Source organism: Miniopterus natalensis, chromosome 1 (genome assembly GCF_054644295.1).
Source record: "Miniopterus natalensis isolate mMinNat1 chromosome 1, mMinNat1.hap1, whole genome shotgun sequence".
NCBI lineage: Eukaryota > Metazoa > Chordata > Mammalia > Chiroptera > Miniopteridae > Miniopterus > Miniopterus natalensis.
Window position 1 is genome coordinate 174,787,855 of NC_142081.1, and position 14,841 is coordinate 174,802,695.

Consider the following 14,841-nt stretch of genomic DNA (forward strand, 5'->3'; position numbering starts at 1 on the left):
GCAGCCGATCAATGACTCTCATCACTGATGTTTCTCTCTCTCTTCCTCTCCCTTCCTCTCTCTGAAATCAATAAAGATATATTTAAAAAAATACAGTAAACACTGGAGAGTGGTACTTAAGGGCTTAGGCCATGTTTGTATTCTATTAAAGAATAATTCCCACATGTAACTGGAAGTAAGATTATTACTACAGCCTTAGAAGAATGGTAGAGTAAAATTTTTGATTATTTATGTAAATATATAAAAAATCTTCCTGCTAATAAGTCTTTTCCCTCCCCAGATGTTAAACTAACCATGAAGAAAAATACTATCAATACACAGCGCTCTTTTGTAAACATCCCCAGTGTGATTGTACCAGATGTGGAAAATGAAATGAGAAGGATGGAAGATGGAGCATGCAGGTAACTATGCATTTTTCCAAAATTTATTTTTTAGTGTTGACACTATTACAGATGTCCCCCACTTGCTCCCCTCCGCCCAGCCCCCACCCCATCCCAGCCATCACCATGTGGGCTCTGCATATATGCATATCAGCTCTCTGGTTAATCTCTCCTGTCTCCCTCTGGGCTGATATCTGTCAATCTGTTCCACATTTTTAATACCAGCCACCATCCTGAAACTTCACTAGGCTTAATTTCAATTTAACTTTTAATTTGTAACCTTGAACTTTATAATTTATTTAATATAGCAAATTTATTCAAACTTTGGAATTGCATAACTTGTATAAGAAATAAACATAGATATATGTGTTCATTATTTAGAAGCTTGTGTGCCAAATAGTTCCTTAGTCACTGGCAAGACCTTTCACTTCTAAAGGGATAGCATTGCCGTAGATAAATGTGAAAAAAAAAAAAAAAAATACAGAGAGCAAAGTGCTAGCACGTTTTAAAAGTATAATTTAAAGCAGTTACCCTGTAAATAAAGAGAATGTGTATACATGTGGTTGAATACATTTTTCATGGAAGGAATGTTTTTACAGGTTGGTCCATACATCTGTATAGTATGACCTAAAACACAGATATCACACTTTCTATTGGGTAAATATTAGCATAAATCAATATACCAAACAATAGAAATGTGGAAGACCTAGAAAGTATTTTCTTAACTACATCTCTCTGACTAAATTGTGCCTATAATTCTATGTATTCTGTCCAGTTCTCATTTTACTCTAATTAAAGTTTGCGGGCTGTTAGTTGGAGAGGGAAGGAGACGGCACGAGGCAACAGTGCCCTGATGGGAACTGGAGTCCCCCCCAGCTCCTTAGAACACTGATCTCATTCGTCTCTCCCTCCCGCTGGACCGCAGCTCCCTTTCTGATGATGACGACGGTGCCTCTATATTTGAAAACTCTGAGAGTGAAAACCCCCACGCGAGGGATCCCTTCAGAAGGGGGGGACCATCACAGAAGTGAGCAGCATGACCTACCCCTGCACCCTGGGTTTTAAACCGTTGTTTAGATGAAAGAAAGATCTGCTTTCCCGCAGGGGACTTGGCAAAGGCTCCCTCTCCCTCGTCACTAGGCAGGGTCCCGGGGGGAACTCACCACTTCAGTTCCTGACCCTTTCCTTTTCTTGGGAAACCTGATTATTCATGTCCATGGGGCTCCAAGTAAGCCATACTCTTGGTGGTCATTTTCCCTGAGACACGTGCCTGTCTCTTAAGAAACCTCACGCCCCAGTCCTCTCTGATTTCTTCTTTCTGGTCCTTCCTCCGGAGTCCTGAAGCAGTTTTTTGTCAGAGGGGTTGGCTGTTGTATTTTAAAATGCTGCATCCCATTTGACCCCCCTTTCATGGACGTGGAGCACTGGAGTGAGCAGCTGGAAGAGCTTAGAATCCTTCGTAGGAATAAAGCTGTCGTGGAAACTTCAGACCTGGGACTCTGGGTGCAGAAGGAGTGTGGTGTTGGTGGGCCAGGGGTTCCCATCCTAGGGAACATTCACTTTTGCTTTGCTGTTTGTCCCTTCTTTTTGTCTTTGGCTCCTATTTCTCTTTTCACTGACCACCTCCCGCTTTCCCACTATTTTCATTCACCTTTCTTTCCCTTCCTCTCTTCCCAAGTCTAAGTCTTAGGTCTCTTGCTGGGAGTGAGCGGCATCAAGTTGGCTCACTGGAGACCAGGGAGGATGCTGCTTCTTGGTGTGAGCATTGATTAGAGCTTACTAATCACTTTGCTTCATGGCATGCCATTTGGCAACTCATGCTTCATGGAGGCCCTATATTTTCAAAAGTTGTCTAGACAATCATTAGTAATAAGTAGAAACTGAAAAGAATTTGTTCTTTAAGACTGCTTGCTTACCATGTCCATTATATGGATGGTGAGTACTGTGATTTCACTGTCCTTTTTCATTTCCTAGGGAGCAGTCCCTGCCTGGTGTCATCGCACTTTTCAATGTTAACAACAGCAGCAATAAGGAGCAGTAAGTACATTTACAATAGAAAACTAAAGCTTGCTTTTACAGAAAACCAATAAAAAGGTAGGGATATATCTGAACCTGTTATAGAACAGGTATTAGGAAAACTCCACCTAATACAATGGCAATGATATGTTATTTTGTTGTTGGTTTATGTACTTCTGAAAAATGTAGCTACCCATATTAAAAGTAGTATGTATGTATGTATGTATTTGAATACTGTGAATAACTATGAATTACAATTATGGGACCCACCCCTCTTTGCAGGGTAAGCACTGACGTGGGTCTCTATTATTTCTAGATCCTGCCATCCCTTTTGCTCTCAGGGAATCCAGTTCTGTACCAGCATCTCCTATTATCAGCTCTGGCCTACAGAAGACAATACCACTGAGCTTCTGAGTGATGCTGGGCCAGCCTCATCAGCACATTTCTTGATACTTTTGCATTCTCTGAGTCCTCTTAGGGAACATAATCAGCTGGAGGGCTAGCTTCCTTCTGTAGTAAATCCACTTTAGCATCCCACTCTCTGAGTCTTTCTTGATACCTTCTTCTGCCATCCTCCATGGCATTGTATAGTTTCTATTTCACTTAGCATGAGCCCTCACCTTTTCTGAGCTTCCAAGAGCCACTTGAATAGTGCATCAAGACCGACCACCTCCCAGGATCGATGCTAGGGTGTTAGATCCTGCATCACAGGAGTGTGCTCCCATAGCAATAAATTCTCCCTTTTTCAACTTTATTCTCTGTTCCCTTTTGACAGGATGACCTTAGATGCCACGCCTCACTTTGCTTGTCAATTTTACCTCCTAGTTCTCCTCAGTAGCAGCTTTCCACCTCTGCTGGGTCATTTCTACACGAATGAAATTTATTTGTACATTTGCACCTAAACATTTTCCTCCCTTTAACACCCTCCCTCTTCTCAAGTTTTCCAACTCTTGCTCACACTTTGAGGCCTAGGTGTAGACCTATCTCCCTTTAACAGCCTTCTCTGAGGATCCTAGTGACAGTGAGATGCCTGTCCTTTTATGTCTGAATAATAAATCTTACCAAGACTTTGGAGTCAACAATGGCTGAGACCTTAGGTCTGTCTGTCTGACTCCAGAATCCATTCTTCTGCGGACTGAGAAAATCAATCATAGAAAGAGGCCTCTAATCACGTAGTCTCCACTCAAGAAGAAATTATATGTATATAAAGATCTCAAATTCTGTGAATGATTCTAAGAATCAGGGTTCCATTGTGTTACCACAGAGTTTTTTGACTACTCATAAAACAATTGCTTTAGGCAGAATTAACCCTCTACAAAAAATTGATGGCCTTTCCTTGAAATTCTCAAAGCTCTTATTCAAGGGTAAATATAAGTAATATCAAGAATCTTATATTTTAAATAATTAAAAAAAATACACATGGAGGCTTTGAAAGTGTACTCTTTTGGGGGCTGCTGTTTCTTAAATTTCTCTCCTTGGGTTCATGCCTTGTCCCACCTCCGTGTTCTCAGCTGCCCACATTTGCCCACCCAGGGACTGCTATTTGTTTGCTTTGTTACCTGGATGCATGCACATTTTTTGTAGAACTCGCCATTAGGAGACCAGATTTCTGGCTTCTGAGCACAGGGGCAGGCCTTTGAATACAAAGCTGAGAATTCTTGCTCAGTGGACAGGAAAGCAATAAGAATGAAAGTCAGAATGGAATTTGATTTTGTGACGGAGATATTGTTTCCTCTCTAGACAGCCAAGAGAAAACAAGAAAAAGAAAGGAGAGAAGAAGAGGTAAGTCAGACTCCCACATTTTCCTCCCACAACATTTTTGTATTTTAACACTAACTACACTACATCTCACCTTTTTCAGCAAGTCAGATGATAAAAATGAGAATAAAAAGGACCCAAAGAAGAAAAGGAACAAAGAGAAGCAAAAGAAAGAGGGAAAAAGAGACAAAGATAAGAGAGAAGAGTACGTTTCTTTTTACTCTCATTGAAATTAGGAATGCATTTGTGATGGGTTTTGGATCCAGGGGTAATTTCCCAAAACATTATAATAAAAAGGCCCAATGTGAAGACTAAATAAATTGTTATTAAATATAGATTACATTTTTTTTTCTTATTTTCTTAAAATTAACAATGGAAGCCTTGTTCTTAGTTTTCTCATCAAAAATTGTCACTGTTCTCATTAATTCCCTTCCCCAAGCACTGATAAAGATAAGCTTACCACTGGGAGATATTTAGGTTCCAAGGAGAATTGGACTCCTAGGATCTTAACATCAATTCTAAAAGTTGAAATATAAATTTAATGATTTCATTAACATTCTTGCATAATAAATACTGTATGGCAAATAATCCAAAGAAGTCTTATTGCAAAAGCCATGCCTAATTTCAAAAGCAAAAACACCAGCCATTTGAAAGATCCTTTTTAAAACCAACATTTGAGAGTTGAGATTTCACAGTGGTAAGGCTGAGTGATATTTGCAAAGCTCTCTTTTTGCTTTTTATTAAAGGGAAAATTGTTCTCTAAACTTACTTAAAACTCTTTACCACACCATGGTTCAGTTATTTGTGCCTGTTAGAAAGTTGTTGAAGTTTGTGTAAAGGGAAAAGTTCTTAAAAATATGGACTTGATACTAGAAAGATTCAAAAATTTTCACTTGAACATATATTTTCTTCCTCCCTCTTGCCCACTCTTTCCTCTCTTAATCCTTTGTACATGCTTATGAACAACAACTTGTATTAGATTGTGTTATATTCGTCTTTCCATACAGATTAGAAAGAAGCCATGAGCTCCCCTCTCATAATAGAGTGCGTGGTTCTTTTGTTGCCTGGTGGGAGGCATGGCAAAGCCAGCATTCTCCCAGCACCTATAACCTACCAGAGGGTCCTGTGAAATGTCCAGAGTTTGGCATAATCTGCGCGCATGATTCCTTCTTTGTGGCTGAAGTGATAGAAGTGTCTGCAGCATCACAGTAAAGCAAGGACTTTAATAAAGGCCCAATATGTGGTTTAATGCAGGACTAGTAATTTAACTCTCTAGCCACACTTCACTAACTAGTTTCTTATGGCTCGTGCACTTATGTCAAGCTGATCTTCCCACCGCAGGGTGAGCTCCAGCTTCCTTCTATTTCATTAATTGTGGGTGATGAGCACAATCATATTTGACAGGTAAAATTAAAATGTTTTTGTTTCTTGGTAACTTTCCCCTTTGTTTCTAATTGCTGCTAGGGAGAAGAAGGAAGTCATGGTTATTGATCCCTCAGGAAACACATACTACAATTGGCTGTTTTGCATCACCTTACCTGTCATGTACAACTGGACTATGGTTATTGCAAGGTTTCTATATATTTTTGTGGATCTCAGCTCATTCTGGTTTTTAAGTTGAATTACTTAACTGTTGAGCCTAGACCTCTTCAGGACATACCTCTTTTCTCCACTACGGGATGTAAGGAGATGCTACATTATACTCAACATGTTTTTTTAAGATCAGGAGTAGATGTTTTTGTTCCCAGTATACTTGGAAATCCAGTCCCAGGATGGGGGAATGAAGAGGATACTTTAACATTTTTGATTGTTCAATCATTTAATTAGAAAAAAATTTTGCCAACATTAGAAAAAGGTCAAGGACCTATGTTGCTTTAGGGTAAGGTGTGTTTCTCAAATGATTTCTATGGTTCCCGTCTTTTAGACAATAAACAGCTCAAACATCCAGGACCAGGTGCAGTTTCTGGAAGCATTTGGGGTACTGACAGTCAATATGAACCTGGTTATTAGTGTGTATGATCCCTTGTATTTGACTTTAGCTCTAGGCCATTTATTCCTATTTGATGTGTTCATAAAGCTGACTAGTTTAATGGAAAGAATGTTGGAATTCAGAAGGGTAAAGAAACAAATCTAAGCAGTCCGACATGGGAAAAGATTTGAGAAAGCCATGGTTGATTCAATGGACTCTAAGGACCCCTCCTAGCCTTATACTTTTTCTCATTATGATAAAATTATACAAAGAGGACTTTTACTTAAATTGGCCCCATTTGTTTTACAAGTTTTTCTTTTACAGAGCATGTTTTGAAGAACTCCAGTCTGATTACCTAGCATCCTGGCTCGTTTTTGATTACTTGTCAGATGTAGTCTATCTTCTCGATATGTTTGTACGAACAAGGACAGGTAAATATGTTCAGTTTGGGATATTTTGCAATTTTATGCTTTTATCTCTGTAATATAATTTGAAAATTTCTAATGAAAGCATTCTTCAAGATAAACTCACAAAAACCTATTTCAGAGGAAAAAGCACAGTTGAAAGCAAGAGTGCCAGATTTCCACCCAAGGGCTCAGGTCGCTCCAACTGATTCAGGAGGACGTTTCTAGGCAACCTTTTGAATGCGGTTGGTGGCGTTCCTCTGTTACCCTGTTCATTGGGGTTTATGCCAGATGAAAGGAATAGGAAGAGCAGAAATAGTCTGTCAGCCCTGTGGGAAAGGGAAATTGCTAGCTAACAGAGAGATTGAAGAGGCATGGGGGAAAGTGTCACTGTACCCAGCAGAGCTGTATTAGAAATTTTGTAAGAAACAGAACACATATCCTTAACTCCACTTTGTGGTCCTTGGTGAGGCATTATTGATCAGGGGGAAGGATCTAATAGCAACCTACTTGAAGTGTTCTTGTTAAGTTCATTGTTTCTACACTGCTCTCCACATGCAAATGTAACAGTGAACACAGAGCATGGCTTTTAAGAATTGTAATGTAAAGTAGGGACATTCTCTGTTGAAATAAAGAGCTTTTCAGACAAAAAAGGCTAAAGGAATTTATCACCACCAAATCAGCATTGCAAGAAATGTTAAAGGGACTGCTGTAATAAGTTGAAATAGAGAGAATGAGACACATGGGCATAAAGAAATAAAATGGCAATAGATAAGTACCTATCAATAATAGCTTAAATATAAATGGATTAAATATCCCAATCAAAAGACATAAGGTAGCTGAATGGATAAAGAAAACAAGACCCAAATATATGCTGTCTACAAGAGACCCACCTCAGAACAAAAGACTCACACAGACTGGAAAAAACGAAACAAAAAATTTCTGGAGGACTGTAAAGAAGAGATCGACAGCAATACAGTCATACTCGGGGACTTTAACATCCCACTGACTTTATTGGATAGATCATCCACACACAAAAATCAACAAGGAAACAGTGACTCTATTTTTTTTTTTTGTATATATATATATATCTTTATTGACTTCAGAGAGAGGAAGGGAGAGGGAGAGAGAGAGATAGAAACATCAATGATGAGAGAGTCATTGACTGAGCCTGAAACCCAGGCATGTGGCCTGACCCGGAATCAAACCTCCATCTCCTGGATCCCAGGTAGACACTCAACGGCTGAGCCACACCCGACCAGGTGGAAATAGTGACTCTAAATGACACACTAGATCAGATGGATTTAATTGACATTTACAGAAGATTCCACTCTAAAGCTGCAGAATAGGCATTCTCCTCAAGTGCACATGGGGCATTCTTAAAGACAGACCACATGTTAGGACGCAAAACAAGTCTCTACAAGTTCAAGAAGACTGAAATCATATCAAGCATCTTCTCAGACATTTACACCATGGAATACTAGGCAGCTGTAAAAATAAAGGACCCCTTACCCTTTGGGACAGCATGGATGGAACTGGATACTATTATGCTAAGTGAAATAAGCCAGAGAAAGGGAGGTGTCACATGATCTTACTCATATGTGGAATCTGATGAACAAAACAAACCAGTGAACAAAATAGATCCTGAGACACAGAAACATGGAACAGACTGATGAATCTCAGAGGGAATGTGAGTGGGAGGGGAGAGATTAACATAAGAATTCATACACACATATGCATGACCCGTGGACACACACAATAGTGGGGTGAAGACCTGAGGAGAGGGGTACAGGGTGGAAGGGGGGTCAATGGGGAAAAAAGGAGACATTTTTAATACTTTCAACAATAAAGGTAAATTTTTAAAAAGTCAAGTAGGGACATTCTCTAAATATCAGCGCACTGGAGGAATGTTTAGTTGCTGTGCCCCATTCGCAGCTCTGATAGTCAGTGCAGGAGGAGGAGCGAGGTGTATTCCTAGTGAAATGTAGCAGCGCTGAAATTCTGGGTTTAACACAAGGCCCATGGCAGCCGTGCAGGAGGAGAGAAGACCCCACGTGTCTGAGGAAGCATGGGAGGGTGGCAGCAGCCGGCAAGGAGATGTGCAAAAGCTGCCAACGAGGACACATGCTTCACAGCGAAGGAGCAAGGAAAGAATACATATAATGGTTCGAGAGTAGGGCAGGCACCTAAGTTTCAAAAATGGGGTTGGGGTTCTGTCAGGAGAGTAGCGTGAGGTATAAGCTCAGTGCTCAGGTGTTCAGGAAACTTTCCAAGAACACAGTTCATAAAAGCAATGGAGATACTGGACCTAGAGAGATTTGTGTATATACATGGTGTATAATTTCTCACTTTTGCACTTACAAAGTTTTACTTTTTATTTCTGCAAAATAATATTTTCTATAGCTACATGTTGATTGGCACATGCATCTTATTACCTGGCTAAAAGCATTCTTACTGAGATTGAGTTTTTGTTTTGAACTCAGCGAAGTTCATTGAGAGTTACTTTAGAAAAAGCCACAATAGCATAAAAAGAAAAAAAACATTAAATTGATTTTTTTTTCTATTTTAGGTTACCTAGAACAAGGACTGCTGGTGAAGGAAGAGCTTAAACTCATAGAGAAATATAAATCAAATTTGCAATTTAAACTTGATGTTCTATCAGTGGTACCAACTGACCTGCTGTATTTTAAGCTGGGGTGGAACTATCCAGAAATCAGATTAAACAGGCTGCTAAGGGTCTCTCGAATGTTCGAGTTTTTCCAGAGAACAGAAACAAGGACAAACTACCCGAACATCTTCAGGATTTCTAACCTCGTGATGTACATCGTCATCATTATCCACTGGAACGCATGTGTGTACTATTCCATTTCCAAAGCTATTGGATTTGGAAATGATACGTGGGTCTACCCTGATGTTAATGATCCTGAATTTGGCCGTTTGGCTAGAAAATATGTATACAGCCTTTACTGGTCTACACTGACTTTGACCACCATTGGTGAAACACCACCTCCTGTAAGGGATTCTGAGTATGTCTTCGTGGTGGTTGATTTCCTAATTGGAGTCTTAATTTTTGCTACCATCGTTGGTAACATAGGTTCTATGATTTCCAACATGAATGCAGCCAGAGCAGAATTTCAAGCAAGAATTGATGCCATCAAGCAATATATGCATTTTCGAGATGTAAGCAAAGATATGGAAAAGAGAGTTATTAAATGGTTCGACTACCTGTGGACCAACAAAAAAACAGTTGATGAGAGAGAAGTCTTGAAGTATCTTCCTGATAAGCTAAGAGCAGAGATAGCCATCAGTGTTCACTTAGACACTTTAAAAAAGGTGCGCATTTTTGCTGACTGTGAAGCCGGTCTGTTGGTGGAGTTGGTCTTGAAATTACAGCCCCAAGTCTACAGTCCTGGGGATTACATTTGCAAGAAAGGTGACATTGGACGGGAGATGTACATCATCAAGGAAGGCAAACTCGCTGTGGTGGCAGATGACGGAATCACTCAGTTCGTGGTATTGAGTGACGGCAGCTACTTTGGTGAGATCAGCATCCTTAACATTAAAGGCAGCAAAGCTGGCAATCGAAGAACAGCCAATATTAAAAGCATTGGCTACTCAGATCTGTTCTGTCTCTCAAAAGATGACCTCATGGAAGCTCTGACTGAGTACCCGGATGCCAAAGGTATGCTAGAAGAGAAGGGGAAGCAAATCTTGATGAAGGATGGTCTGCTGGATATAAATATCGCAGATACTGGGAGCGACCCTAAAGATCTTGCAGAGAAGGTCACGCGAATGGAAGGGTCAATGGACCTCCTGCAAACAAGGTTTGCTCGGATCCTGGCTGAGTACGAGTCCATGCAGCAGAAACTGAAGCAAAGGCTCACTAAGGTTGAGAAATTTCTGAAACCACTTATTGAAACAGAGTTTTCAGCCGTTGAAGGATCTGGAGCTGAAAGTGGGCCCACAGACTCCACGCAGGACTGAAACGCTGGCTGTTCACAAGGACGCGCCTCATGATCCTTTCAGTGGTGTGACTAAGTGATGTGATTAAGTTTGAAGAAGAGGAAGGTTCAGCTGGGGATTCCACACGGGAAATGTGCTTCGGTGCAGGGCACGAGGCCCACATGCTTGCTTGGAAGGTACCATGATTAAAGAATCATCGTATCTTAGGATTTTCCACAATGGATACTGTGCAAAGATATAAACTGATGAACTTGTCAGTACCTGATTTCCTCTCACATATGCTCCCTTCATGTAATAATGTTTGTAAAAGTGAGCAAGTGTCCCTCACTCTCAGGCAACTTACACTGCTGAGGAGCACCTGGAAGTACCGTGTGCATCATGTTCAGGATACTATTTGAAAAGAATTAGAATGCAATAAAGCAAAATACATTCTGAACCTGTAGTGACTATTATTTATTTGATAGTTTAGTGGGGAGTTTAAGATCTTGTAGAGCATCAGGGTCATTATAAGGATATTAATCATACCCTAGGCTTACAAAGAGTGGTTGAGAGAAACTTCTTACTGATAAAAGCATACAGATCAGACTTTACTGTACAAATATATGCATATATGTTACGTATAAAATATATAACATTGAAAATTATAACATTTTGCAGGAATTTTTAATACTAAATTTAAAATTTTTCTGATTATTAAAGCCTGACAGCAGTGACCACTCTGACTGATCAGCAGTAAGAAAAAGGGATACAGCTAATAACATTGCTTGGTGATTAACCGGGAAATTGTTGTTATGATAGACAAGGTAACCTGGGGGTTCAGTGGACCAGCATGGGCATCACCTGGGAGCTTCTTGGAAATTCAGAATCTCAGGCCTACCTACTGTGTCTGAACCTGCATTTCAGCAAGACTGTTCTGCGCTTCTCAAGCTTTAATGCAGGCATGAGTCACCTATCTAGAGAGCCTGGAAGGAGCTGATGGGAGGATGGTTCTAGAAAAGAAAAAAGACAAGTGTGACAAGTGTGTGGCCATCGAGGACATTGCTAACCAATCACACAGCGCTTACTGCTGAGCCCAGCTGTGCTTCAAAATATTCTTCTTAACACAGATCACAGGAATTGATAAAAAACCTCTATCCCTGCCTATAATAACATGACTCAGTGTCGCTTCTAATTGACATGTGAAATACTTACATGGGCCTCCATCAGTGCACGTCAGTGATGTAATTTATCCTTCTCTACCTCCAGAATGCCCCCTGAACTGCACAGGTTATGCCTCTGCAGTCTTAAGTTCCCCTTCATTCTGCCTGTCTCTTCAGTACCAGCTGGCAAGGGTTTCTTCACTGTCGAAGTGGCTAGTCCTGGAGTGGGAGGGCTCCCAGTCACATGGAACATACTACAAGTGCTCCTTTTCTTCTGTTTTCTTTCTTATTCTTCTCATTCCTTCACCTTATCTGTGTTTTCCTCTGTGCTCTTTCTTGCCTGTCCTAAAAACCTCTAAGACTGTGAGGAAGCCTGCTGGCTACTCATGCCAGGCCGACGTAAGGTAGGAATGAGTGAGGGTCACGCACCCAGTGAAGCAGCCCCAATCTCAGCGTTCAGGGCTGGGTACTTTGAGTCTGATCTGGGCTGGAGACACATCCAAGGGTTCCGACTTGATGATTTCTGACCCGAAGCTCTATGAGTCTTGTTACGCTCATACCCATTGGATGGTGGCAGATTCTTGGTTTAACGACTTGGGGTAAGTAGGGCTTAGCCAATTCTTTCCTTGCAGCTTCTCCAGGTGGAGGCTCTGACAGGTGGCTGCGAGGGCTCCAGTTTAGACACCTGGAGTGTGATGCAGAGGTTCACAACTGGGGTTCAGCTTCAGCAGGGGATATTTCAAAAAGAGACAGGAAATGTGCAGCTTTGGGGAGACTCATGGTAAGGTGTTGACCTGAGTACATGTGGCTGCCAAAGTCAGGAGCTCACCTTTTAGAAATCCAGAGACCAGCCATGTTCCAGGCTGATTCCAGACTCCAGATGGTTGTCTAGAATGAGCATCTTAACATATTAAGACTAGGATAGGTTTGGCATAAGGACAACGGAGGGCTGGCTGAAGTTTGGAGATCTTTAATAATTGCATCTGAGAGATGAGAGAGAGAATTCTGGGACTCATGGATGGATGTCAGATCAGTGGGGGAGCAGAAACCCAATCACTTAGTCCTCCCATATGTCTGATGAGTGTCCCCCAGCTCTACCATAATGTAATTAATGCTACAGAGTTTTGCAGATCACTATAGAGTTTTGCATATATATATATTTTTAAAAAAACTTTTACAACTTGAAGTATGATGTGATTAAGCTTCTTACCATTAGGTGGCAATGTTGGTCTACCATGATCACCTTCAAAGCCCGAAGCTGAATATTTTTCTTCATAAAAGTTATAGGTAGTAAAATCAGAGCTCTTTGGGCAATAATGGGTAATTTTTTTTCTAACATGGATATTTCTGGAAGATTTTAGTATAGCAAAATATATACCAGCCTAAAATAAAAACATGATCAAATGGAATTTAAAATGCAAATTTAATAGATAAAGTAACAAGATAAATTGAAGCATGTTAGTATTTCTTAATTTTAGGAAGTTCATCAAGGCAATAATGATAATTACATTACAAGAAGCTTTTACAAACATGTAATATATGTATTAGAGGGAAACAAATGGGAAAAAGGAGCAAGCAGCAATTATATTGTAATTCAGTTTATATATTTTTTAAAAGTCCATTGTTTTAAGAAATGCGAAAACTACTGATCTATGTCAACAGTGTTGGAAGTATGCCTGGCTAAGACACTGTCAGTTTAGGTAACATTTTCCCTTATTACTAATGAAATTATATTATTGGATGTACAAGTTTTTAGACTTAAGAATATAAAAATACCCAACTGTAGGCTTCTAGACTCAACTGAAATGGTTTGCTATTCACTGGGCTATTTTTTCTCTAGGTGAAGGGAGAGAGGGAAATTCACAGAAAGGGAATCAGAGAACATAGAAAGTGCAGAAAGACCCTGGAAACCATCTAGTTCACCCCTTCTCATTTTATAAATACAGAAATGATGAACAGGCAACACTAAAACTGGTGAGCGTGTAGACTATTAGGAACTTTGAGTGAGAGTGGGAATTTTTACGATATGTTCAACCATGATATGCTGATATCTGCTAGAACCCAAAGTTGGGCTCACCTAAAACCCAGACATGTAATTCTTACGCATAGTCACTAGAGAAAATTGGCCATGTGCACAAGGAGACATGCTGAAGAATTTTTATAATAGTAAAAAAAAAAAAGGAAACAACCTAAATGTTCATCAAAAGGAGGTTAGATATATTAATTAGGATATTGGGATATATTCATACACCGATTGCTATAAAATGTTTGAATAGTAACAGATTATACTTATATAGTGCTTAGTTTGTGCCAGGTACTGTTCCAAATACTTCCCGGATGTCAATGCATTTAATCTTCATGACAACTTATAAGGTAGGTTCCATTATGTGCTCTGTTTAATGAATGAGGAAATGGATTCACCTAGAGGTTAAGTAATTTGCCGAAGACCCACAGGAAGTGGCATGACCACTCTTTGAACCCAGGCAGTGAGGTTCCAGGGTGCCTTCTCTTAACGCTTTCATTAGTGCTGGCTCTTATCTGTACACATAACATCGTCTACACAAAATTTACAAACATACAACACACTATACTAAGTAGTGCTTATGGATCTGTGCCTATGACCTAACAGTTAATAACAGTCATGGGAGTGGTAGACAGCAGAAATCAGAATAGTAGTTACTCCTGTGGGGGATGGAGTGGGGCGGGCTGGAGGGAGAGAAATTCATAGGACTTCAACTGTCTGTGTTGTTTTATATCTTTTAAAACAATCTGAAGCAAATGAACCCAAATGTTAAGATTTGATAAACCTAGGTAAAATATAAATATATATCCTTTCTATAATTTTTGGTGTATTTGAACAATTTCAAAAGAAGAAAAAAGAGAAGTAAAGGAGCTAAGTCTGAATTCACATAGTTTAGTGGCAAAGGCTGGACCTTTGACCCTTGGTTCAGTGTTTACTTCGCTAAGAGGTTGTACTTGATTCCTTTCTACACAGACCAAATTGTGTGCTTTATGAGGTTCTACTTGGTGACAACATGCCTGTTATCTGTATGTTTCCACTTTAAGCTAGAGTACATATTGAGTACATTCGAGACAGTACTTTCTAGAATTATATTTCACGTCTGGCTCTTGGTTTCCTGATGAATTAGAGGTAAAAGAATGCATTTTTCACCAATGCATTCCTTTGGGATTCTGAAAATAGCCATTTACCA

General features: G+C 40.0%; 1 protein-coding gene across 1 annotated transcript; it reads left to right on the forward strand.

The window, feature by feature from the left end:
- Positions 1 to 285: 285 nt before the first annotated feature.
- CNGA1 (cyclic nucleotide gated channel subunit alpha 1) lies at positions 286 to 10,511 on the forward strand. The gene is made up of 8 exons (XM_016207986.2): positions 286 to 401; positions 1,306 to 1,407; positions 2,355 to 2,417; positions 4,137 to 4,178; positions 4,258 to 4,359; positions 5,619 to 5,726; positions 6,448 to 6,554; positions 9,097 to 10,511. Exons 1-8 carry the CDS (start codon positions 295 to 297, stop codon positions 10,509 to 10,511), a joined length of 2,046 nt encoding a protein of 681 aa, XP_016063472.1. The 5' UTR covers positions 286 to 294.
- Positions 10,512 to 14,841: the final 4,330 nt, after the last annotated feature.

Bases quoted from the DNA above. Each gene is read 5' to 3' on its own strand.
- CNGA1 (XM_016207986.2), top strand. From the start codon at position 295: ATGAAGAAAAATACTATCAATACACAGCGCTCTTTTGTAAACATCCCC. The intron at 402-1,305 runs GTAACTATGCAT...GCTGGACCGCAG, and splicing joins ATGGAAGATGGAGCATGCAG to CTCCCTTTCTGATGATGACG. The intron at 2,418-4,136 runs GTAAGTACATTT...TTTCCTCTCTAG, and splicing joins AACAGCAGCAATAAGGAGCA to ACAGCCAAGAGAAAACAAGA.